This window comes from Camelus dromedarius, chromosome 10, assembly GCF_036321535.1.
Source record: "Camelus dromedarius isolate mCamDro1 chromosome 10, mCamDro1.pat, whole genome shotgun sequence".
NCBI lineage: Eukaryota > Metazoa > Chordata > Mammalia > Artiodactyla > Camelidae > Camelus > Camelus dromedarius.
In genome coordinates this window covers 7,748,302-7,774,357 of record NC_087445.1, presented here as the reverse complement: position 1 = coordinate 7,774,357, position 26,056 = coordinate 7,748,302, and the positions used below count along the sequence as shown (strand labels likewise).

Genomic DNA, 26,056 nt, shown 5'->3' with positions numbered 1-26,056 from the left:
GGATGTTTGTGGGATCAGAGCCGCATTTGTTCCCCTGCGACAGGACGGATCATGTCCTGGGGAAGTGGGCAACTAAGGAGTGCTCTTTCCCTGTTTCCAGGCAGTGATGCCCTGTGGATGTGCACGTTACCACTCTGCTCATCTGCTGGGCAGCCCGGGCCTCAGGGAGCTTTTCTCCACCCTTAAATAAGACAATGGCTACTGATGTTATAAATTCCAGTGCCGACAGAGCTTCAGTGGTTGAGTGCAGCTGTGGAAATTTCACTATTGACGTGTGCAGTCAACATTCATTCATTCTTCAAATATTTATTAAGCACCAACTATAAACCAGACAATGTGTTTGAAATACACAAAGCTCCTTAACCCAAGGAACTTACAGTCTAACATTAAAGGCAAATATTAATCAAATAATGCCACAAATAAATCATAGACCGTGGTAAATGTTCTTCATCTTAAAGAAAAGTTACAGCAAGCTATGAGAGGATATCACCTGGGGGCTTGATATGTTCTCAGACACTGGGTGAGGCTTCTCCGGGAGGAGACACTTAAGTTCTGAAGGATGAACAGCGGTTACCGAGGAAAGGGGTAGGGGCAGGGGGAAGGACGCTGAGGAGCTGTCCAAGCAGAGGAACAGCGTGTGCAAAGACCCCACAGCAGGAGAGGGCACAGAGCAACTGAGGACCTGAACCAGACTAGAGTGGCTGACAGCAGAGAGCAAACAGGAGAGTGGCCCCAGATGAGAAGGGAGGAGGGTAAGGACCTTGGCCTTTACCCCGAGAGAAATGGGAGCTGCTGAGGTTTTTAAGCAGGGGACTGACATGATAAGATGCGTACCTCATGATCACTCAGGCTGCTCTGTGGAGAATGGACTGGAGAGGGCCAGAGAGGGAGGGCGGAGACCATCATGAGAGATAAACAGAAGGAAAAGGAGGGAGGAGATGAGAGTGTGAGCAACCCCATGTTGGCTGGGAGGCAAAATGGTAGAGGTTTAGAATATGGGCTCTGAATTAAACTGCCCAGTTTGTGTCCTGGCTTTGTCACTAACTATGACCTTGAGCAAATTACCAAAGCTCATCTCTAAAACAGGGATAGGATCTGTCTACCTCCTAGACTGTGTGAGGACTAAATGACAAATACATCTAAAGAACTGAGAATGGTATCTGACACACAGGAACTTGCTGTGGCCCAAGGCCACCCAGCTACTACGCAGAAACAGATAAATACTGAACTGCTCTCACTAAAGTCAGGGTGGGCTGGTGGGGCCCACAGCCTGTCACTCGTCCACCCCTGCCACCAACCTGTCCTAGTCCCACCCCCGCAGCCCTAAATTCCTAGGACTTCACTGACTCCTTCTCTGCCAAATAAGGTTGGCCTCAGAGTGGCCTGCTGGGAGTCTGTCTCCTGGGCACTGTCCAAAAAAAACGGCATTACAGCAGCTGACCCGTTTAAGAGTTCTAGCATGCAGGGCCACTTGTGACATTACTGAACAGAACTAGACTAGAACTTCAGAAGGCTTTTGCTTCTCTACACTTCAACTACCAAAAAGACAAAAAAAAAAGTTGAAACACCCTTTCTGCTTGCTGATGTGTCTATAAACTGGTAGGTTTTTTTGATTTGTTTTTAAATAATAATGAAGGGAAAAAAGGACACAAAACAGAAACGGCCTCAGAAGGGCACGGTTAACAGAAATGCCTTTGAAGGAACTCCTGAGAAGTCTGTGGTTGCCCTCACCACCTTCCTGCTCTACCCACTCTGTCTCCCTTCTCTCCCCCTCCTAAGCCACGGTTCTGACCTGGTTTCAAGCAGAGACTTAGTCATCTCTGGGTTCTAACCTTCTAGACATTTGCTGGTCACAGCCTGTGGCTGGTCAGGGTCACTGGCAGGTGAGGACAGGGTCTATGAACCAACAACCCAGCCAGCTGATCCAGAATTAGGTCACAAGAGATACTTGGAGAGAGAGATTCTTGGACTGCCTGCCTGCCGAAACACCTGTTCCGAGCCATTCCCAACATTCCTAACCAGATGAAGGCTCCTGGTGATTCTGGTTTGAAAGAGAGGACTATACGATCATAAGGACAAAAAGGCCTCACGTATCCGACTGAAGACCAGAGCGGCCTATACGCCCAGAACTACCCCAGGACAAACGAGAGCTCTCACCAGCCCAAAGAAAGCACTTACGGTCAAAAGAGCTGGGAAGACTCGGGCAGGTGAGGCCCTCTCCAGACAAGACGGGCTGTGGGCAGCACAGACACTCAGAGACGGAGTGTGAAACTGACAGGAGTGCTAAAGATCACGTAGACAATACTTGTTCATTGAGAGCGGGTGTAAGGGAAGGGAAACTGGCAGTTGGCCACTTGTCCCCAGTAGCCCTGGAGAAATCAGGTAACGTCTGTTCCAGAGAGGGCAGAGCTGGTGGAGCCATTCTTCAGGGTAGCATCTTTCTGCCTCACCTCAGTCGGCCAGGGCCAAGTTTGTGGACTGCAGTCGCTCCGTCTCCTGGCAGATGTTCTGCTCCACTGTGTCACACTCAGCTAGGAACGCCTGAAGGACAAGTGCAGGGCAGTGAGGGCCCACTGAAGGCAAGCCAACCCCTGCCCATTCTAGCCTCAAAACGCTCTTTGCCCAGTCATTCTGGGGAGCTCATTATGGCTGAAACAGGCCGTGCAGGGATGGAGACGGCCTAGGTTCCAAAGCAAGGAGGGGAGGGAGACGGAAGCACAAGACCACGGTTTCTGATGATGCTCTAGGCCAACAATCCTCAAAGGGGGGTGAGGACAGGAAGTCCTGCCACTCCAACTGCATGATTTCAGGGGGCCCTGTCCACATGGAATTGTGTCACGTGTCAGTCCTATCTGCTCTCCAGCGATCTTTCTTCCCAATTGGTTTAAACCCAAATTTAATTACAGGATATAAAAGGAGCTCTTTGCTTATGTTCTGGGTTTATGCTGAGAAATCACCACCCAGAAAAGCCCACACCACACACAATTCTACTCTCCCCTACTTTGAACAGATACACACACCAACACATTACACTTTGTGATGTTCTTCCGCACAACTCACCTGAATCCTTTTCACCAAACCTTTCCTTTTCAGTCTACTGTCTTTGAAATTTTCTGGCAGAATCTATGGAAGAATAAGTTGACACATAAATAATCTTCAGTGAAAATGACATAAGAACACAGCACTAATACCGATAGTACATCAAACAGACCACAGGTCACCAATGTGAATGAGATGTGCATTTTCAGGAATCACTTCCCTGGGTCTGTATCCTGCACGGCCCTTCCCATGGCTCTCATTCCTATAAAAGCGCCCTTTGTTCTCGATGTCTGGGCCACAGATCTGTAACATGGACTTTGTCCTTTCACTGTTTCCTGTGCATGGATACTATGTCCTAGCTAGACCATGAGCTCACTGTGGCAGGAAAGCACCTTCTGCTGCTGCTTTACAACCTCCCTCACCCTCCTCCTCGAATCCCAAGCAGAGTAGTTCACCTTCAAGGTCGAGTCATCAGGCTAGAAATATCACGACTGTGTCATCTGTTGGAGGGAATGTGGAGTCAGTGATTCCCAATAGCCTCACAAGAGCTGGGTCCGACTGAATTCTGTCTGTATAGGTAGGTAATGGGCTCAGCGGAGTATCAGACACATGAATTTTCAGGAAAGTGGAGCCATGTGTTTCTCTGACCATGAGACCATGGACCATTTGGTCCCAGCTTCATGATGACTAGATGTTAGCATGCATAAATAAAAATGACAAAAACCTTATGTTGGTGGGACATGAAAAATTGGGAACCATCTAATCTTTCTGTGTGTTCACTGAAGACCTGGCAGTGTCTGGCACACAGCAGGTGCTCGGTATCCTCAGGCAGTAAGAGAGCAACACTGAAAGAGTAAAACTGACTGAAATATAGTCAAAGGAAACTAGTTCCCAGCTGAATATTTACTTACTAGTGTGTCAATCTCCTCTAAGATCTTCATAAACTGCTCGATTGTCACCTTTACTCTCCTATCCAGTTTGCAGAGAGCTTCAGCTTGCAAATCCTTGGCCAGAAAACCCTGTAAAGGAATGATGCATTATCTCAAGGGTTCCCTGAGGCTGATGGAAAACTCCAAGCCAAGGCACTGATGAAGCAGCCATTCCCTGAGTCCATGGTCCCCAACAGGCTGGTCCAGACCTCAGGCCCACAACTTCACCTCTTGGGAAAAACAGAAAAGCTGGCCCTGGGCCACCCCAAGCACTGTAATGGGCTGCAGGCCACTATGTCACGTGGCTACTGGGGCTACAAATGCCTCCGGAGGCCTGGCTCCGGTGAAGCCCCCGCCAGAGTACACCCGCACATAAAATGCAGACATTAAGAGCACAAGGTTTAGAGTCTGATAAGCTTGGGCTTCAATTCTGACTGCCCTGTACTGGCTTCTGATCTTGAGCAAGTTACTTAACCTACCTGTGCCTCAATGTCCTCATTTTTAAAATGGAGCTCATGATACTCACACTATAGAGGGAGAGGGTTACTGTGAGGATCAAGGGAAATACATGCATATCTTAATATAATTCCTGACACAGACGTATGCTAACAATTGGCACTTATATAATTTTTATTAAATGGTCTTGCTGTTTATTCACATTGCTTGGCCTAATGACCAGTTAGCTGGTGACAACAGGTGAATAACAGGGATCTCTGAGGATATTTATCAAAGCCAAGAGCTACAGATGCAGATTTGACAACATGTAATAAACATTAATCAGCAATTCCAACTGGAAGAAGTTATTCTACCAAAACAATTAGAAAAGATTTATGTCCAAAAATGATCAAAGTGTTAATGGTAAAATAACATTAGGTGATGAACAACAGAAAACTGGTTAGTAAACCATGATACAGTCATGTATGATGAAATATTATGCAAGTTTTAAAAAAGTATGATCATTTTTAATGATACAGGAAAATGTTTTTAAACCAATAAAAGAACAATTTTTAAAGTGCACCTAACAACACTATACCAATTTTTTTTCCTTAAAATGGAAAGATAGACTTCAGTTTTTAGTAATGGCTATCTTTGAGTTAGGGCCTTACGGGTGATGTTTATTTTCCATATTAAAAGCGCCCATATGTATATTTAAAAGTTACATACAATCAGTATGTATTACTTTTGAAATTAAAACACAAACATACATCCATTGTTATAAAATGAAGGGATCAAGGGTGTGGAGGGTGCAGGCTGCAGTCTAAACCCACAGCATGGTCTCTGCACCCCTGCATAAATTCACAGGCAAACGTGAACGGATAACAAGAGAAAATGGTGTTGAAACAGCAGGAATCAACAATTCTGCACAGGAAGCTTTGGGAGATGTTGTTTACTGTAGTCTGCCTGAATTCGGGACAAAATTGAACAGACGAGAGGACTTTGGTGCTTTGGAAAGTGTGAAAGCAGCTAGTGAACTCTATTCTCCTCCATCAGGGGAAGTAACTGAAATTAATGAAGCTCTAGCAGAAAACCCAGGACTTGTCAACAAATCTTGTTATGAAGATGGTTGACTGATCAAAATGACACCCAGGAACTCTTCAGAACTAGATGAACTAATGAGTGAAGAAGTATATGAGAAACATATAAAATCTATGGAGGAGTGAAAATGGAGCCCCTAAATAAACTAGTTTGAAACAACTTAATCTAGCATAGTTGTCTTAAATTAGAGGTGGATAGAAGAGTTTCAAAAAGCAACTTTTAGCAAAAACAAAAACAAAAACAAAAAAAAAAACCCAAAAACAAAAAAAACTTGCAACAATGTTTTAAGAAGAAAATACCCCTTAACTTCCCAATGACTTCAGATAAACACTACGCATCTTTTTCACAGCACCCTATGATTTTCAGGGTTAGGCGCTAGTTGTAATATTCAGAATTCCTGAAATTACGTGTGGTAAAACTAGTTACAGAAATTATGTAATTCAAGTATAACATTATCTTAAGCCTAACATAATATTGTAACTTGCTTACATCCATCCCTGGATTTGGGTCAAAATACTTAATGATCTTCCCATTGGAAATAACTGGCAGTAGAAAAATGTTTTTGTTAGTTGTACAGGGTCAGATGAAGAAAAATACTATCTTAATTTTGCAGTATACTGTGTTTGCTGGTGCATTTTTATACAGTGAAGCAACAGCCTTGCAGGGAAAGAAAGAGTTTAATAATAAAGTATTCAACTTCTTAATTAAAAAATACAATACAATACAATACAATACAATACAATACAATACAATACAATAAAAGGATCAAAAGTAAACATGGTTTGGGGCTGTTCCTAATCTTTATTTGGTTTCAGCACTCCACCTCTAATACCGTAAGGAATTGAGTAGGATGACACCACTCCCCCTTCCCAACCCTAAGACCACACTCAACTTAGACCTTCTATGAATCAACACAATGTTCTTTGCCTTGCTAAATACATTGTAACAGACTGGACTGAGGGAAGCTACCTACTCTATTTCAGACAATACACAATCCTAACATAGCAGGTGTTCTCCTAGGAGCACAAATGAATACTGACTGGGGTTTGGAAACACCAATGATGATAACACAAAGCACTTAGTATGTGTCAGGCTCAGACTATGTTATTTAATCCTCACAACAATCCTAAGAGGGAGGCGCCATCATTACTCCCTTTTTACAGATAAGGAACCTGAGACAAAGGCAAACTTGCCCAGGGTAATTGAAAGGGGAGAGCCAGGATCTGAACCCAGGGAGTCTAACAACAAAGTCTGCCCTTGTAACCACACATTTGTATCTCACAGAGTTCTCAGAGAAGGTAGAAAGTCTAAGTCCACAGACAGTTACCTGCTGGATTCCAGTAAGGTCTTTATTCAACTCTTCCAGTTGGTCAGCTATCTTCTCCACAGACTTCTCCAAATCTTTCAACTTCTTTAGTTCAGCTTCTTCCTCTGGACTGTTCTAAAATGTTAAAGAATAAAATGAAGTCAATAATCACCAAGAATGGAGGGGAGGATATAGCTCAAGTGGCAGAGTGGATGCTTAGCAGGCATGAGGTCCTGGGTTCAATCCCCAGGCCCTTCATTAAAAATAAAATAAATATATAAATAAGTAAATAAAAGAATCATAGCTCCTGTCAGGAAAAAAAATCCGACCACAAGTAGGCTAAAATACTCACCTAGAAAAAAATAGTCTTAACTCTGCTGCTTCTTGGAAAGCTAGCTGGAGGGTTATACACTAAAATTTTCTATCTAGAGACTCTAGACTAGAGAGAAAGTATTAGGTACACATTCTGGCGAGGGCCCTGATAGCTTGGTTCAGAGAATGAAGCCAATCCACGTGCCAGATTCAACCTTAGCTGGGGGCTGATCATCAACAGACTTCAGACTGAGGCCTGGAGGGTGAATAAATTACAGTGAACATCCATGAGGAGTCCAGAATGGTGAGACAGGTCGAATTCTACTCTTCCTTTGAGTGGAATTCCTGAGCACTGTCATTCAATATGACAATGGTGACAATGATGACCACTTTTATTGAGCCTGCCCTCTATGCCAGGCATCATCCTTAGCACTTTACCTGTTTAATTGCTTAATCCATACCAAAACCCAGTGAAGGAGGTACCCTTTTAGATGATGAAATTGAGGTTATTGTAAAGTAACCTAAAGTCACACAGCCCAAAAAGGTGGAGAGCTGAGACTTGAAGCAGACTTGGTTCCACACACCCCAGGACAGCTCTAACTGTGGGTCCTAAAGCTTCTTCAAACTCAACCTTTGGGTTCTCTTCATTGCCCATCACCATTCTCCCCAACCCTTGAGCAAGAAATCTAGAATATTTCCCTTTCTCTCACCTGAGCAATTGGTGGCCAGCAGCTTCCTGCTTTTATACTATCCCAAATTGTTCACATTCTTCTTTGTGGCCAAATCCTGAATGCCAGTCTCCTGGCAGTTCCAAGTCTGGACTAGACTTTCTTTGCCTCCACTTTGCCTATCTCTGCCCCCTCTCCACTCTGAATCAGCCGCCTCACTCGAAGTAAGGGAACTTCATATGACCAACAATTCCATTGTGTCACAATGCGGGACTGGCCATGGCCCTCTCTCATCCAGCCCAGGGTGTACTGTCCTCACCCCCTTTCCTCACTGACTGGCTCTTTTTCTCCCTCAGTTCTTTAGTCTGAACCTTCCTTTCCAGTCAAAAAAGGTTCACCCCTGTGGGAGATTTTAGGAGAAAGAATGGCTAAAGGAAGAGAGGTTCTGAAATTTGTAGAGTACTTATTTTTTAAATCTACAAGTTTCTTTTAACAAAACTCTCTTTTGTAATCCCCCTCCAAGTGAGTAAAGACTGCTTTAGGCACTTTTTTATCCAGACTGAGATTCCACCACCAACACAAAAGCCATGTTATTGAGGCAGCATAATTACTCCTAATTCCCAGAGTGAAAGCTCTAACCAACAGGAGCTGGATGGTCTGAGAAAACAAAACTGGTAACTGCACTAAACAAACAGAGACTCCATTTGTTTGGAGAGCGCTACTTCACCAGAGCCAAATCTGGGTCCCCAGTTCTGCCTTCCAAACAGAAACATGCATAACAGATCTTAGTCATTTGATTCTGAGGTACCCTAGTGGAAAAAGCAATTTACCTTTTTTCCAATTAACATGACCCGGCAACCATTTTGTATTCCAAGTGCTGACAGTGGTGTCTCCATTTCTTTCAGAGATTTTCCTGAAAAATAGAAGATATGCCACAGTATAACAATTGCATGGCAGTGAAAATAGATTTCTGCAGGAGTGCAGGAAATAGTGTGTCAACTAATGAGAAGAGGATAAATTGGTATAACCTTTTTAGAAGTTTTCTTGACCCAGTAACTTCATTTCAGATGTTTGCATAACAAATAACTGGACGTGTGTCTGCCCAGTAATCGTTATACAGAATAAGTATTATTCATAATAGTGAGAATTGAAAAGAGCCAAAAATTCAGGAATAGGGGACTGGTTAACTATATATCAGTACAATAGAAGACTTTGTAGGCATTAAAGCTCATTTTTTTAGGAAACTTCAATGTCTCAGTGTCACAATAAATGTTGATGGCCCAGTATTATTTTTAAAAAGTTATAAAAACTCTATAATCAATATGATCCTTGTTTTGTCAGCTTAAAAAAAAAACCCACAAATAAGAACCCACACTTTGGGGTACCAAGATAAATAAAAAAAAGGCTGGGCAGAAATAGACTGAATTGTTATGAGGGGTTTTATCCAGAACATCCCCTTTTTTGTGCTTTTCTCTATTTTGAAACATGGACTTCTACTGCCTTTACAATTCTGAAATGAAATGTTTTGAAAAAGAAAAGACAAAGAGTTACACTATGAAATATAAACAGAAATGCTTCCCATCACTAAATTCTTTATGACTGGCATCAAATGGGATAAATTTGGCTCCAACAGATACCAAAACAATGGGTTCCCGTGGGAATGGGAAGACAGAGAACAGGATGGGAGTGGGTGTGTCCTGGCAGAAATCAGCATCCTCTGCTGGGCCTGTCACGTCTGGGCCCTGCTAAGTTGGTTTAGCACCTTCTCTGTGTCAGCACTATGGTGAGCATTGTACACACTAGTATCTCTGCCCTCGTGGAGTTTGTTTTTCTATCAGAGAAATCAGATGGTCAGTGACTATGAAAACAATTATTTAATAGTAATTTCAGTACAAGTTATGAAGTGGTAGGGAACTCTGTGTGAACATACAATGGGAAGAGGATCTAACTCAGCCAGGGAAGACTGCCCACGTGCTTCATGGTTAAGATTTCTGCCACCCTCATGTGACTTCAACTCTAATACCTGTCCAGATGTTTGCAAGTGCCTAGTACCTAGAAGGTCCTCAATAAATATTTGTTGAAAGAATAAATGAAATAACAAGCAAATAAGATTTGTCCAGTATGAAAACTGAGTTACCATTAGATAAGGTTAAGCAGTTTTAAATAGGCCCTTTAGCCATAAGAACTCAAAGCTGGAAGAGTAATGCCCACCCTTAAATATGAGTTTCTGAAAAGGCAGCGGGACCCCTGTGGCCTCTTCAACAACCTGGGCCAGGTCTTGGACAACTGGTTCACTACAGCCTTCTTGTGGGATAACATGAAGGTCATGCTTCTCATTGCCTGGGGAGAGAAAAGTGTTGGATGAAGAAAACTCAAACCAATATAGGCTGACACTTTATTTATCCAACCTTCAAGGCCCAGTTCATATGCCACCTACTACAAACAGCCTGTGCCCCAATCAGGCCAGCTTTCCTTTGGTGACCTGCTCAAGGACTTCTATTTCCTTTATTATGGTGACTAGCAATATTAGTGATATTAGCTAACGTTAAATAATATCACTTAACATGCATAAGGCGCTGACAAGGCTCATTTCATGCATTATCTTATTTAATCCTCAGAACAACCTCATGAAGTAGTTACTACCTATTATCCCCCATTTCACACATAAAGCGAACTGTGAGTCTGGTCCAGCCCATGAGACTCAACTCCAAAGTCAGAATTTGACCTCAGATCTATGTGATCCCAAAGTCCATGCTTTTCTTCAAAAGTCATCTGCCTCCTGGGGCCTGAATGTCCTCTACTCTGTGCTGTACTGAGCAAGGAACTATTTTTGTCTCCTTTGCTGTAATAGGCAAGGAACTGTTTTTCCCTCAGGCCTCTCCCACTGGGCACACCTGGGCACATACTTGGTTGGTGCCCAGTAAACAGACAAATGAGTGAAAGAACTCCAATAGCAGAAATTTTCTTTTTAGGGCAGGTGTGTCGATTCTTTTCCAGGTATGTTGACAGTAAGGAGATAACGTGTGTCCAGTGCATTATGCCAAGGCTTGAGCCTGCTCAATAGCCACATGAAGTCAGCAGGACAGGTGTTACCAACTCTACTTCACATAGAAGAAACAAGCTGCCTGGAAAGAAGACATCCCAAGGTCACTCAAAACTGCAGAATCTAGAATCCTAGATTTTGAGGCCCTGGAGTCTCCCCTAGTTGGTCCTGAGGAAACTTCACGGACACAGCTCTCTGGAGAACTGTCTTTGTTTAGATCTGTGTCAACTCTAACAGTAGGCAGACCCAAAGAGTGCCCTGAATGTATGCTTGGAACCACGGCTCATTCAAAAATCAGATAGGAGTTGAGACTCCTGCACACACGTCCAGACACACAGCAATCATACACAACATGGTCAAACACAAGCCTGGCAAAAGACCCACAATAACTGCGCAGGCACACACTAACACATACAACCAAGAACACGACGTGAAGCACGGACACGTGGATCTACCAAATGGCTTGAGTCAAAATACACCAGCCACATGGAAAGGTGTGCTAAAAAGACCCGTACAAAAGCCGGCCTCACGGATACAAACAAGGTCCCATGCTTCTGGACGCCAGATAAACACAAGGATACACGCTTCGGGGCACGTGTCCAAACCCAGACTTTCGTAGCCCGGCACGGAGCCCACCCGGCAGCCCCTGCTCACTGTGGGTGACGGTCACGCTGAGCCCTGCTGTCGCCATTTCCTCGCTCTGAGCCACCTCTTCGTTTCGGGCAACCTCTTCGCTTCGGGCCACCTCTTCGCTTCGGACCACCTCTTCGCTTCGGACCACCTCTTCGTTTCGGGTCACCTCTTCGCTTCGGACCACCTCTTCGCTTCGGACCACCTCTTCGTTTCGGGTCACCTCTTCGCTCCGGGCCACCTCTTCGCTCCGGGTCACCTCTTCGCTCCGGGTCACCTCTTCGCTCCGGGCCAAGCGAGGCCGCGCTTTCTTCTTCACCCGCGGCCTGCGAGCGCCGGCGGCGGCGCCCCTGGTGGGTCCAGCATGCCCGCCGGTCACACTCCGGACGGCTGATCGCTGCGAGGAAGGCGGACCGCGCTCGGCTGGAGGCACCGACTGGCGCGGCTCCCGGCCCGGCCGAGTGGCGCGCCGCCGAGGGCCCGGCCGCTCCCGGTCGCCCCGCGTTCTCCGCGCGCCGCCGCGCTCCGCCAGACCCGCGCTTGTTGCCCGCCCAGCGGTGGGAGCTGAGCACGGTGCCCTGCAACCCCGCCCGGCTACTTCCTCGCCCAACCCGGGCCTACCGGCCCCGCCCCTGGGAGCAGCCCCGCTGCAGCTGGGCTCTATTCCGCTAAAGCCGCCCCAGGCCCCACCCACTCACCCGAGGCCACGCCTACGCTCGCCACCTAGGCCACGCCCCCTGCTAATCCTCCCTGTCCCCACCTCCAAGCTCCTAGAGCTCTCCTTCCCCGGAAGACCCAGCTGAAAATCCGGAAAAGGGATCGGGAAACGCCAATGGGCACATTGCGCTTGCGCACGGGGGGCCGGAAGTCAAGTCGAAGGCGGAGGTGACTCTGCTTCCGTTTCTGGTCTTGCTGCGGTGTTTTTCTTCTCGGCCGGCCAAGATGAACCGATTCTTCGGGAAGCCGAAACCCAAGGCTCCGCCACCCAGCCTGACTGACTGCATTGGCACGGTGGGCACTCAACCAAGCATAACTAGGCTCAGGGCCCCTAAGAACCCCGACCCCGCCCACCCCCGGCTCCGGCTCCTTCTCCTCCACCCCATTCCTGGTCCCGGGCCCATTACACCTGAGCGCTCTCCACCCCACTGTCCTTGCTGTCACCCGAGTCATTCCAGACGCCACAAACCGGGGACCCTTAACCCACCACTGTCTCCCCGTCCTTGCACCCTATCCCTTCTGATGCCCAGTGCCGCGTCCGCTCGCCCTTGCCTTATTTCCTCACCCCAACCAGCCGTAGGCCCACACACATAGCCACCTCGTCGAGCCCGACCTGTAACTCCTCTTTCATCCCTCATCCCTCTCGCACGTCAGGACCCTCCGCTTGATATCCTAGCTCACCATATTTGTACCCCAATCCTGTATCTCAGTAACTCAAAATTGAGAACTCTGACACCTCATGTTAAGCCACCACCTTCTATCCAAAAGAATAGCATTAGATACACAGCCCTAGCCGAGACCCACCAGGCACTAGCCCATTTCACACGCCTCCTGGTTGAGCCCCTATCCTTACTCGTCTCCAACTCTAAGGAAATCTCAACTCAGCCCAGTGATTCGCAAATTATTTTTCTGCTCAAACACAGTTGAGGGTGACCCTGGAATATTAGTATCTTAGGGGTAGAGTATAAAAGCCCCCCAGTGTTTCTGACTGGGAATCTTCCTCCCTCCATCATTGGAAATTACCGTTTCCACCTTTCACTATGTGCTCTCCTTTTTCTTTTCTTCCTCTATATTCATTCCTCTCCTTCCACTTTTCATTTAAATGTATTGCAATAACTACCACTGCCTTTGATTTTTTTTCCCTCAAGGTGGACAGCAGGGCAGAATCCATTGATAAGAAGATCTCTCGACTGGATGCTGAACTAGTGAAGTATAAGGATCAGATCAAGAAGATGAGAGAGGGCCCTGCAAAGGTAAGATAGGAGGTACCTACAGAAGGTGCTGCGACAGCCTAATTGGAGCACTTGTGTAAACAGGACCTGGTGGTAGGGCCTAGTGAGAGCTACAGAGGAGATGCTCACGGTCTAGTAAGGAGAAAACGTATGTGAGGGTGTATCCTTCAGGAAGGAGAATTTGCAGCCAGATATGAGAGGAAGGCTGGGGTTTGACCTGGTGGAGAGAAGATGCTAATCCCATGTCTAGAAGCATGTACTTGGGAATTAGCATATTCTACTGAGAAGGTGGCCATCTGGAGAGGCTGGGCCATGCTCAGGAATAATGAGTTGCTGGGCTGGTCAGGGTAGGTAAGTATAATAGATTGGTTAAGGAGTGGCATGTTGGGAAAAAGTACCAGTGTTGTATTAATGATACCATCAATATGCACTAGCTGTGACCTTGATAGAAGTCAGTTTCTTATTTTCCTCTTATATTAAGCAGAAACATAGAGTATTGTATTTAAGTGAATATAGAACTACCCTCCTTTTTCCAATCCCCGTAACTTATTAGGCATTTGAGCTAGAGCAAGTTACTCAGCCTCACTGAACCTTGGTTTTTCCCATCTGTAAAATGGGGATAACATCTACTTCAGGGGGAAGGATATAGCTCAGTTGGTTGAGTGTATGCTTAGCATGCACGAGGTCCTGGATTCAATCCCTGGTACCTCCATTAGATAAATAAATATACCTAGTTACCTCCCCCACCAAAATAAAAAAATAAACATTAAAAAAAAAACCCTACTTCATAGTGTGAGAATTAAATGAGGTAATTTATGTGCCCTAGCACTGTGTCTAGTACATAGAAATGTTCAGTTAGGTATTATTATCTGTGAAGTAATAAAATCTGCTTTTCCTTCTTCATTGGAGGAGACAAATAAAATGGTTTATGAAACAGTACAGAAGGGGAAGTGACAAGAGGATTTTCTCCGCCATCTTAGTTGGATGGCATGGAATGAGGAGCCACCAGAGGCGGAAAGCTCACCTAGACTTGAGGAGATGAAAGCCTAAATCATGGTGGTAGTCATGAGAATGACATGAAAGGAGTCAATTTGAAAGTGAGTTCTGAAAATCTAACACGATGACAGTGCATGAAGAGACAACAGAGAGGGGAAAGGTAAGGTTGGTATAACGGTTCTCAGCCTAGAGAAGTGAGAGACTGGTGGGGCCATTGTTAGTAAGTTCCAAGATGAGAGCAGGTGGAGGAGTGTGGGCATGGTGAGTTTGAGTGGATAGCAGATTGTCCAAATTGGGACTCTCCCTAAGGCACCTGGAAAGACAAAATCAGCCCTCTTGGGGCTGGGAGTAGAGATGATATGCACTAGGAAAAGAAAATTACCTCAGTACCCTGAGATACGAGATGCAAGGACAGAGGCAAGCCAGGGCTTGAAGGCTGCTTAGGAGGTGAAAAATCCAGGAGCCACTGTGTCCACTGCTTTGAAGACGAGAGGAACTAGGTATATGAGTCTGAAGATATGGAAGATTTCTTTTACCATATGTATATTTTCTACTTCCTTTCAATAAATTCTATTTTTCCTCCTAGAATATGGTCAAGCAGAAAGCCTTGCGGGTTTTAAAGCAAAAGCGGATGTAAGTTATAAACATAATCTCCTTTCCTCTAGCAGGTTTAACCAAAAGAGAAATTGTATTCCATCCCTTTAGGTTTTCATACCACTTTATAAGCATTCTTGAGTTAATTGCAGATTTCATTTACACATATAATTGGCTGAGTTGTTCTTCCCCTGCATGTTCAGCAGCGTCCGTTGCAGCACTGTCCATCTAAAGAGAACTTTTTGCTGTGTTGGGAGGTATTTTATATCTATGCTGTTCAATACAGTAGCTATTACCATGGCTATTGAGCACTTGAAACGTGGCTAGTGTGACTAAGGAACTCAAGTTTTCATTTTATTTAATTTTAACAATTTAAGTAGCCATGTGTGGCTAGTGGCTTCTCTATTGGACTGCCCAGATCTATAGAGTTTGATTCTCCCATTATTTATTTAATTAGGGTGTGCCTTTTTAATTGTTATTTGTTTGTGAAATTGAGAATCTTAAATAGTTGTTCCCTCCCATAAGAAGATTTAACAGTCCTTGATTTGTTTTAGGTGACTATGTCCCCAGTCATAGTCACCATTTGAACAGAAGCCAAATAGCATCTTTGGTACTTCCCCTTGTGGGCTGTCCAGCTGGTGAGACCCTCTGCTAATAAAGAGTCAGAAAGATTGTTGATACCTCTATTCCTACTTAAAAAATGACTTTTTGTAAGACATCAGACACCATCTTCTTTTAGATTAGACGGAATTGGAGAAAGAAATTACACGGCCTAGAGTGGTGACAGTGTGTGCTAAAACTGTTTCCTCCCTTAATTGATAGTATTGTAATTTTTGAGTGGCTTTTTTTTTTCAATGAAGGGTACCCTTCATTGTAGAAACTTGGAAAGTACATGAACATAAGCAGAAGAAAAGAAAATCTACCTAGATTCCTACTACCAGAAATAACAACCTTTAAGTGCTAATTTCTTATAGTTTCTTTCTCTGCTTGTGCATACATGGTATGTGTGCAAATAATTTTTTACAAGAAAATAAATGGTGTGTATATAGGTTATCCTTTTCTACTTAATGCCATTTGCTTGCATCATTGACTATTTTTCTTCTGGTTGGATGGTTATATGGTTTCCAAATTTTGTATAAAAACTATAGTGATGCAAGTCTTTGAGGAAGTATTATAAGTTGATATAAAACTTTGTTAAAAAAAAACATAGTTGGAGTACCAGGCATTATATTAGGTTGGGTGGATTACCTAGAGATATGAGGTTACTAAAATATAATACCTGTCCCCAGGAGCTCAGTTTATTGGAAAAACAGTTTCACTATATGTATGAAGAGCCTTAAAAAATAGTCTTAACCCTTTGCCCCAAGAATGCCACTTCTGGGCATTTAGCATAGGAAATTATCTAAAACATTATAAAGACATATATTGACCGCTTAGCAATGTAGAAAATGGCAATAATAATGGTAATGTTAAGTGGAAAATAGTGTTATAACTAAAATACCTACAAAGGAAAAAGACTGGAGGGATACATCAAATGATATTTGTGTTGGATTGATTAAACTGTTTTTCCCAACTTTTCTGTGTATTTAATTTTTTAAGGTTTTTTTTTTTCCCCTAAAGAAAATTCTCTTGTTTAGTGTTAGAGATACTTTCTTCCTGAGGATTTCTGTCTGGCTTACATTTACCATTCTCAATTGACTCTAACAAGGTATGAGCAGCAGCGGGACAATCTTGCCCAGCAGTCATTTAACATGGAACAAGCTAATTACACCATCCAGTCACTGAAGGACACCAAGACCACGGTACTCCCAAAGCACCTTTTCTCATGATTTTATTTTATTTTTGTGCTCTTTTCCTGTGGTTTTTAAGACAGTTTAACCAGCATTGCTTCTTAAGACATGATGTTTTTTTCTTTCCTTTTTTTTTAGGTTGATGCTATGAAACTGGGAGTAAAGGAAATGAAGAAAGCTTACAAGCAGGTGAAAATAGACCAGATTGAGGTGAGATGTATACTGGTTTCCACAAGAATGTGCACTGGTTTCTGAAAGGATCAAAATGAATGTGTATATGATGGGAAGAGCCCAGAAGACAGAATATATCTTGTGCCTGCCATTTGCTAATAAAGTAACTTCAGGAAAGGGTACCAAAAGTCTCACTTCCCTTATTAGTAATGCAAGGATTCTGATACCACATACAGTTATTATGAGGATGAAATAAATGAGCTGGTTTATCTAAACACACAATGCCTGGCATATAATACACACCCAGTAAATAAGCACCCAGTTTCCTTTTACTTTTAACTTACTTGATGAATTTTAGTTGGTTGCCTCAGTTGTAAAGTAGTGGTGTTGCTGCGCATCTCCCAGGATTGTCATGAGTGTTAAATTCATAAAATGCTCAACACGGTTCCTGGTGTAGAATTGGTTCCCTTTAAGTAATTCTCTTGAGATTTTTTTCTCCCCATTTTATTGAGGTACAATTGACATCTAACATTATGTAAGTTTACAGTGTACATTGTGATGATTTGATACATGTATATATTGTGAAATGATTACCACAAAAAGGTTAACACCTTCATAACCTCAGATAATTATCATTTGTGTGTGTGTGGTGAGAATATTTAAGATTTGCTTTCTTAGTAACTTTCAAGTGTATAATACAGTACTGTTAAATATAGCCACCATGCTACGTTAGATCCCCAGAACTCAGTCATCTTTTTTCAGTTATACCCCATTTATAGTTATTTTAAATGTTGGCTACATTCCCTGTGTTGTACAATATATTCTTGCAATTATTTTATACATAATAGTTTGTGCCTCTTAATCCCCTACCCCTATCTCTTTAGATACTTAATAATACTGTCATTAGGTCCTTACAATTAGCATTTTCTTTTGAGATCATGCTTTGGCTGGGGAGATGAGCCCTTAGAGCTTGGCTCCTCTCACCTCTGTCACTTAAACAGCCCAGCTGGCAAGCAGGGACAGCACGGGGAATGGTGACTGGCCAGAGGAAACCTCTTCCTTTCTGCATATGTGAGAGAGCTTTTCACCTCTGCCCCTGAACAGAATGTCTCTTCCTGTGAGGGCAGGGACTGGATTTTGTTCACTATTGTATCCCCAGTACCCTAAACAATGCCTGGCCATAGCTCGAGCTCAAAGTATTTAATAGTTAATGAACAGATGAACGAGAGGCTATTCAAGCAGTTCTGCCCAATTCAAGCAGTATTTGTTGGCTGAGTAGTTACTGTGTATCCAGCATTTTACTGCCTCTGCAGAGGTGTTCTCTGGTAGTTCTGGTCTTTAGTAATGCAGGCAGTCTTCTCATCTAGCTTTTCCCCTCCTTGGACCACCCTGGGCCCTCTCTGTAATTGGCCACCAGTCTCTGCTTACAGAATGATATCTTACAGGAGATTCACTGAGAAAAATGTTCGTGTAGGCTTGTCTTATTTGTACAACACTGTTTGATCATAAAATGTAATGAAATAGAATTTTATTTTCTGCTTTTAGGGTTGCTTGTGTTTTAATCAGTGCTATTTAATAAACAAAATAGAAATTTTGGTCTTTCTGGGTTTTTGTATGTGTCTTCATCTTTCACCTGTGGTTGTCTGGCTGTCCCCACACCTAATTATCCTTTTCCTGATCCCTAATAGATTTGCCTGCATGATAGATGGAGAGCCCCTTTCTAACTTTTTTGATGTGTATGGGTATATGTCTTTGGCTGGGCTATATATTTTCAGTTTCTTTTGTTTTCCGAAAATAATTTACTTGTAAAACATTGTCATTGTTTTATAGTGCTCATTTAAAAATTTTTGCCTCTGTGTGTGTGTTCACCTGTCTGTATCTTTTTTATTTTCCAGTTTCTGCACATCAAGGCTAATGCTTGTATTTGCTGTTTTGTACTGCTTTTGTTCGTCTTTCCAGAATTGAACCTGCTAATTCTCTGTGATGATTTTTTTTTTCTCTGCTATCCTAGAATCTATTGCTAGGAATCCTATTCATGGGTGATTTTGGGAGACTTGTTTTGATATTTAAAAGCATAATAGAAGCTTGGTTTGATTAGTTTATGCTATTTTTACTCTCTTATTGTTTCAGCCAATGCTCCTCTGTATAGCAGATGGTTACACATGTACAGGATGATAGTTTGGCACTTAGAAGTATAGAAAAACAAAGCATTTCCTTTTCAAAAAATATTTTTCTCCACTTTACTTTCTACTCTTATATGGAAAAAACAATCCTCTAACTTGGGAGCCAGGAAGGAGTTTTTAAATGTTTTGCACTAGAAATTCTGGAGGATAAGTTGTGCTGATTTGGACCTTCTGCATTATCAACACTAGTCCATTCCCCTCTATGTGGAATTTTCAGTGTGTGAAGAACATTTTGTTCTGTACATCCCTAACACAATAGAGGATATATAGTAGTAAGTGCTTCGTGTTTGACATGTTATTGCAATAAATCCTTACAATAATCCTATGACATATGTTATTGATAATCCCATTTTACAGATGAGGAAATTAAGGCTAAGAGACGTTACTTTTCACTGAGTAATGGCCAAATTTTACCTTGGATATGTTTGACTCTGGAGTCTGCTCTTCTAACCGTTAAATTGGCTGTCCTTTATTATACTGTACCACTTCTCAGACTGGTTTTTATGTTCTTTCTGGCCTTGCAGTAGTTGCCCATTTAAGTACAAGCAGATCATTCACAGATGATTTATACCCAGTCAGTTTTTTTCACCAGCCTGATCTCAGATATCAAGCCTTTCTTGATTCCATTCTGTTTCTCCACCCAGGGTGGGACCAGTATAACCTTTTGTACCCAGTTGTTTCCACTACTGCTTCCTTTCCCTACACAGTGTAGTCAGTTTTGGGCTGACTCAAGAAGAGTAATTTACTTGTCTCAATTATCTCCTTTTCTCCATTAACTAGAAAATTTTGGTAGTGTAAATGTTGCTTGATTTCATGTTTTAGGTAAACTTTCTGTAACGATGGAAAGCTGGTGGGCATCTATTCTTGCAATAAGAGTTTGGATTTCCACAAAGCACCTTAAATTCAAGTGCAAGATTGCCAATTTTATTCTTCTCTATTTTTAAGTTTACATTTTTACCACCAGAAATAGGAGGAGGATCATGTGGATCATTGCTTATTTCTAAGATTTAGTGGAGAGAGTTAGAGAAAAATGGTAAGAAATAAATAAAACCCTGTCATATATTTTTGTAGGATCTACAAGACCAGCTAGAGGATATGATGGAAGATGCAAATGAAATCCAAGAAGCACTGAGCCGCAGTTATGGTACCCCAGAGTTAGATGAAGATGACCTAGAAGCAGGTAAGTTATGGCAAAAGAAATATATGTGTAGCTTTAGTGTCTGAAAGGAGCAACTGCTTGGGACCTTTTCTTCCAAATGTTAGAGAAAATCCTGTGAGGGTTCCCTGAGATTTAGTTTATGATATAGTCTCTTGGCAAAGAACTTGTGAGGTGGCCACATCAGATTGTATACCCCACCACCTCTGGGATGGGCAAGCTCTGAAGGAAAGTCCGGGCAAAGGCCTCTGCTAACCTGGTACTTGATATCCAAACACTGCCATTCCCTGCTGCTTTCCTTTGGATTTTTCTCTTTATTTTCCTACTTGGAGTCCTCTCCCTCAGAACAGCAAAGCAGATCAAGAAACAGGAGTTGGTAAATACTTAGTGTGCATCTACTAAGCCAAGCACTGTGTTAAGGTGCTGAGGATTCACCATTGAAGAAAACAAACACAATCCCTGCATTCTTGAACCTTACAAGAGCACAGACTGTTGGGAAAGGGAAGTATGGGGTACCATAGGAGCACATAGCCGGTGAATCTAACCTAGTTGGGAGTAGGGTATGGGCATAGGACCTGAAGGATGAGTAGGGGTTAGCAAGAAAAAATGGGAGGGGTTGTTGGAAGGCCTTGCAGAGAATAGTTTAGAAACCCTTGCTGTAGTCCATTTCAGAAACAATAGTGGCGTAGCACAAGATCTTATGGTAGCTCACAGAGAAAAAAATGTGACAATGAATATATATATGTTCATGTATAACTGAAGAATCGTGCTCTACAGTGGAATTTGACACAACATTGTAAAATGATTATAAATCAATAAAAAATGTTAAACAAAAAAAAGAAATAATAGTGGCTAAGATTAAGGTGGTGGTAGCAAAAACAGAGAAGTAGACAGATTGAAGAAATTTTAGGACGTTGAATGGACACGATTGATTGGATGTGGAGAGAGAGGGAGGTGTCAAAGATGTCTGTCAATTTCTAGCATGAGTAACTGGGTAGATGGCAGGACCATCTCACACTGGATTTTCTGTTGCATGATTCCCCTGTCACATTATTACTACTACTTTCTCTCTACCTCCTGTTTTGCCTAGAACCTCTCCCACCCACCCCCATTTACTTTTCTATTTTATTTCTCATCTTGAGTTTCCCTGATGAGTCTCTACCCTGCTATTGCCATTCTTCCTTGTCACTTCCAGCTCACTTTGCCATAGACTTATTTTTATTTTTATTTATTTTTTTAAAAAATATTTAATCTATTTATTATTGTATGATTTTTGTTTTGGCAGGGGGAAGTAATTAGGCTTATTTATCTTTAGAGGAGGTACTAGGGACTGAACCCAGGACCTTGTACATGCTAAGCATGTGCTCTGCCACTGGAGCTATACCCTCCCCCCGCCATAGACTTATTTTTAAAGCTTGGTCTCATGTCATGGTCACTCACTACACAACAATCTCATGCCTCCTTTCAAGTTCATCAATAAATGAGAGAGAATTTTTTGCATTTGTTATTGTTAGGATTTTCTAATTTGAATCGGCCAGTTGATAACTATGGAGTCTTCTCATGAAGACCAGGTCCTTTGTAAACCTGTAGGGAATGATGGTTTTCTTCATTGATCTTATTTTAATTATTGTTTTTCATAGATTTTACCACATCGGTCCCCTTGAAAAGTTCTTATGATGGTCTTTTATTTTGCAAATAGAAAGTAATAAACCCTTTCTTTTTGTTTTTAAATTTTTATCTTACTGCAAATAATTTGGCTAACTTTCTTAACATTAGCTGCCAGTTTTCTTGCTTATTTTTTTTTTTTTTGAAATGTTGACTGTTTCAATCTCAGAGTTGGATGCACTGGGCGATGAGCTTCTGGCTGATGAAGACAGTTCTTATTTGGATGAAGCGGCAGCTGCACCTGCAATTCCAGAAGGTGTTCCCACTGACACAAAGAATAAGGTGAAAGCTTTTTCTATTTATATTTTCTGTGCAAATTGGTAAAGGTTTTATGCTTGATCACCAGTCTGGGAATCTAAAAGGTATTCTTAAGTAAGAACAAGGAAAGACTGTCTCTGTCATTATTTTGGGAACCCTTGAAAACCCAGTTTTCTTGCATTGGATTGTGTATAGGCTGCGTAAATAGTGTCACCGAGGCCAGGGGTGTTTTTATATAATAATAATTTGTACAGTATAATCACCCTTGTTGTGAGCTTGCACTGAGTGCCTTTTATAGCTTTTAGACATTTCCCTGGGAAAGCAGCAGCAACACATGCATGAACCATGCTGGGCAGCAGTGTGAAATAAAGTTCTGCTCTAGACACAGTGGTTAATAATAGGGTGGATTTTTTTTTAAACTAGGGGTTCATAATTTAAGTATGAAACAATGTAGAATGTATTGTTCAACACCAGGAAAATAGCCAATATTTTGTAATAACTAAATGGAAAGTAACCTTTAAAATTGTATAAAAATAATAAAAAGTGTTTTAAAAAATGAAATCTTCTAACTCTGAAAAAATAAAAATAAAACAACGTAGAAGGATTCTAATCCAAAGGGTAAAAGAATTGTGAGAGGGGAGGGTATGGCTCAGTGGTAGACTGCATGCCTGGCTTCAATTCCCAGTACCTCTGTTTAAAAAATAAACAAATAAATAAGCCTAAAATGATCTCCCCTCCTTAAGAAAAAAAAGAATCATGAGATCTGGATTTAAGTCTGAGGCTTAAACCGCAACTATGAGACTCTGGTGAATATTTTGAACTTTTCTGTTCCTTGCATCTATAAAATGCAGAGAATTATAATTAGCTCACATAACTCTTCTATGGATCAAATTAGATCTTGTATGGAAAAGAACTTTGTGAACTCAAAGCCCTTTTCAAACCTACGTGGTTGTCATTATAAATAGATACTATTTTTTTCTTTTAATGGAGGTACTGGGAGTTGAACCTAGGACCTCATGCATGCTAAGCCCATGCTGTACCAGTGGATGGCTACTCCCCACCCTGCAGTTGTCATTATAAATAGATAAAATTTTGCTGCTTATGAAATCCTATTCACCCCACCTTATAGTTCCTGGTATAATGTGTTGTTTTTTCTGTTGCCACTGGCCATTTACAGCTCTGGTGTTGATCCACTCCCAACGTGCACATTGAGGTGCACAGTGTAGTTGAGAAAATCCTGGAGTGGGAGCCAGTCTCAGCTCTGCCTTTATTCACTTGTGTGACTTTGAGCAAGTCAGAAATTTGTGTCTTCTCTCTGAACCTCATGTTTTTCCTACCTATAAAATATGGGGAACAAGTGGTGGAAAGTGGGTAATTTATCAGATCCTTTACAGCTGATTCTGAAGAATGTGTGTCTTCCCTTACTTTACCCCCCATTCTTCCCTTGAGCCTTCCTTGGGGTCGTCTTACCTTTCTCCACTGCCCACACCACCCTGGCCTCTCTGGCTACTTTAGGGTGCCAGGTGCATAGTTTGCTTTTTCTCAGCATACCTAAAATAATTTTTATTAACACTACCATAGCCCACCTTCTCAAATCCCTAGTAACAAGTCCCTGAAGCATGTATGTCATTTCCACTTTTAGAAGGTCACAGACTTCTGACTTAAATGTGCTGTTGAGGTATGGTTTGTGACTCAGTACTGGTATTGCTGCCTATAGGTTTGTGGTAAAGTGTGATGTGAAAGTGGCTGCCTGTCCTAGGGCATTGCTCCTTCAGGGACTGGGGAGGCTACAAAAGCTATTGATTCACTTTAGGGATCAGAGTGAAAGTGGGAATCTGGAGGCGAGGGCTCACTCCTCAGCCTTTCCTTCTGGACCCTCCCAGCCCCTTTTTCCCCTTCCTAGATTTACTCCTAAGTTTCTCTTTCTCACTCTTCCTTTATTCTGCAAAGGGTTGCCCCTTTTGATCCCTTCTACTTTTCCTGATTTATCACTTCCCCCTTTACCTTTCATAAAAAAAAATTCTCATCTTATCAATGGGATTTTTGTTTTCATTGATTAAACACTTGGAAATGAGTTTTGACTACTACAGTTTTGTAATCATTTTTTTTTTATCAGTTGAAAAATAGTGGCACTAAACATTGCTTCCTTTTCACAGGATGGAGTCCTTGTGGATGAATTTGGATTGCCACAGATCCCTGCTTCATAGACTTGCATCATTCAAGTACATCGTGTAAAATAAACACATATTCTGGGACTAGGAAATATTTACCTTTCCAAGTTTGCCATAACAGATTTAGGTTTCTTTCCTGTCTTTGGAGGAAAAGTTAATTACATTGCTCTTATTTTTTTTTCCATTAAGAGACTCATTGCTTGGAGGATGTTTTCTTTGTACTAAATTTTTATTCCTCCTTTCTTATGAAAGACTAACTTACTTAAAATTATCAGTGGGTATGTATGACTTCCTTCCTTGAAAATAATTTTGAAATAAGACCAGGAAATGGGAATCTTTAAATACTAGGAAAGCGTATCTCCACAATCTCAAATTGACCTGATCAGTTGCTAAAACAAAGATGAGATTTGTGGGACTGTTCATATTATGACTCAAAACCATTTTCTCTTGTGGTATTATAGGTTGGTTAAAGTGACGGCCTTTTTTGGTGAGTTTTGTTGTGTCTTGTGTGTAACTCATTACTGTGTCCAATATTGGAATGGAATTACCACTACTGTATCATGGGTGGATATTTTGATTCTATGGTTCCTTCAGTATTACAGCTGACTTGTAATCAACAATGAATATTCCTTGATATTTAATGTATAGGACATTTATTTATACTCAATAAATATTTTTCAAAAGGTTATAATTTTAATAATATCACTTCAGCCTGAAACCTCCGCTACAGAAGCCAAATGTAATAAAATTTTAATGTCAACTCGGCCTTAAAGACTTCACTGCAAAAATTGAATTTAACTGGTAGCATTGTGGTGTAGAAGGAAGAGCGAGGAGCGGTCTAGGCTTGGGCCCTGGCTCTGCCAGTAATAACTAGGTCATCTACTCACACCTCTGAACTTCTGTTCCTTACTAGTAAAATCGTGCTTACCTCACAAGGCTTTTGTGAGGAATAATTGAGATAATTGTCTTGAGTACTAACTGCCAATCTCATATGAGGGATCATTAACAATAAAAAACAGGGGCTTTATTCTTTCCTCGGGAGGTGCTGGGAGTGCTGCAGCAAGTCCAGATCCCTGCCTGATTTCAAGGTCTTTAATGATCCATTCTGCCTTCCCTAACCTCTCGCCCACAGCGTCCCCTCCTCCAGCCTCACTGGGAGCCTCACAGTGCCACATGCACCAGCCTTCCATGTGTCAGCAGGTCAATCCAATAAACATTTATTGAACACCAGCCCTGCAGAGTCTCTGTACCAATCCAGGGGATACCAAGAACAGTCACAGCTCCTCTCTTCAAAACCTCCCTGTCTAGCTGTGAGGATGAGACATGTATGTAACCCTCTCCCACCCCCACTTATGTTACCCTTGAAGAAGCCTTCCAGTGGAGTGAGCATTACACCATCCATCATCACCTTCTTGAAACCTTCCTTGGCTTCCTTACAAGTTCTCACTCAGCCCTTTAAATATTCCTTCCATCATAGGTCCAGTCTTGGACTTCTTCTCACCCTTCATACTTTCCTTTCAGATAGCTCACACCCATGATTTTAACTATTATCTGTGAACTGATGACTCAACTGTGACTTGCCTAGACCTCTTTCCTTATTCCTATTTTCAGTTCTGGGTATTTCCAATTAAACATGCTGCCACTACCTAAAATCTAACAT

General features: G+C 42.2%; 2 protein-coding genes across 2 annotated transcripts; one reads left to right on the top strand and one right to left on the bottom strand.

The window, feature by feature from the left end:
• Positions 1-290: 290 nt before the first annotated feature.
• BAG1 (BAG cochaperone 1) lies at positions 291-12,305 on the bottom strand. The gene is made up of 8 exons (XM_064490857.1): positions 12,302-12,305; positions 11,488-12,156; positions 10,002-10,130; positions 8,621-8,703; positions 6,832-6,945; positions 3,951-4,058; positions 3,061-3,123; positions 291-2,541 (listed from the first exon to the last, which is right to left on the bottom strand). The coding sequence occupies exons 1-8, from the start codon at positions 12,303-12,305 to the stop codon at positions 2,452-2,454; spliced, it is 1,260 nt and encodes a 419-aa protein (XP_064346927.1). The 3' UTR covers positions 291-2,451.
• Positions 12,306-12,319: 14 nt separating this feature from the next.
• On the top strand, positions 12,320-25,087 carry CHMP5 (charged multivesicular body protein 5). Its single transcript, XM_010975823.3, has 8 exons — positions 12,320-12,474; positions 13,329-13,433; positions 14,995-15,041; positions 16,711-16,804; positions 16,931-17,002; positions 20,218-20,326; positions 22,137-22,249; positions 24,382-25,087. Exons 1-8 carry the CDS (start codon positions 12,406-12,408, stop codon positions 24,430-24,432), a joined length of 660 nt encoding a protein of 219 aa, XP_010974125.1. The 5' UTR covers positions 12,320-12,405; the 3' UTR covers positions 24,433-25,087.
• Positions 25,088-26,056: the final 969 nt, after the last annotated feature.

What these genes read in the sequence shown, in the direction of transcription:
- BAG1 (XM_064490857.1), bottom strand. An exon ending in ACCTTACTGGAATCCAGCAG is followed by an intron (nt 4,059 to 6,831) that starts GTAACTGTCTGT and finishes ATTCCTTTACAG; the next exon opens with GGTTTTCTGGCCAAGGATTT. An exon ending in GTTTGGTGAAAAGGATTCAG is followed by an intron (nt 2,542 to 3,060) that starts GTGAGTTGTGCG and finishes CTTGTCCTTCAG; the next exon opens with GCGTTCCTAGCTGAGTGTGA.
- CHMP5 (XM_010975823.3), top strand. Translation starts at nt 12,406, where the DNA reads ATGAACCGATTCTTCGGGAAGCCGAAACCCAAGGCTCCGCCACCCAGC. An exon ending in TGAAGATGACCTAGAAGCAG is followed by an intron (nt 20,327 to 22,136) that starts GTAAGTTATGGC and finishes TTTCAATCTCAG; the next exon opens with AGTTGGATGCACTGGGCGAT. An exon ending in CCACTGACACAAAGAATAAG is followed by an intron (nt 22,250 to 24,381) that starts GTGAAAGCTTTT and finishes TCCTTTTCACAG; the next exon opens with GATGGAGTCCTTGTGGATGA.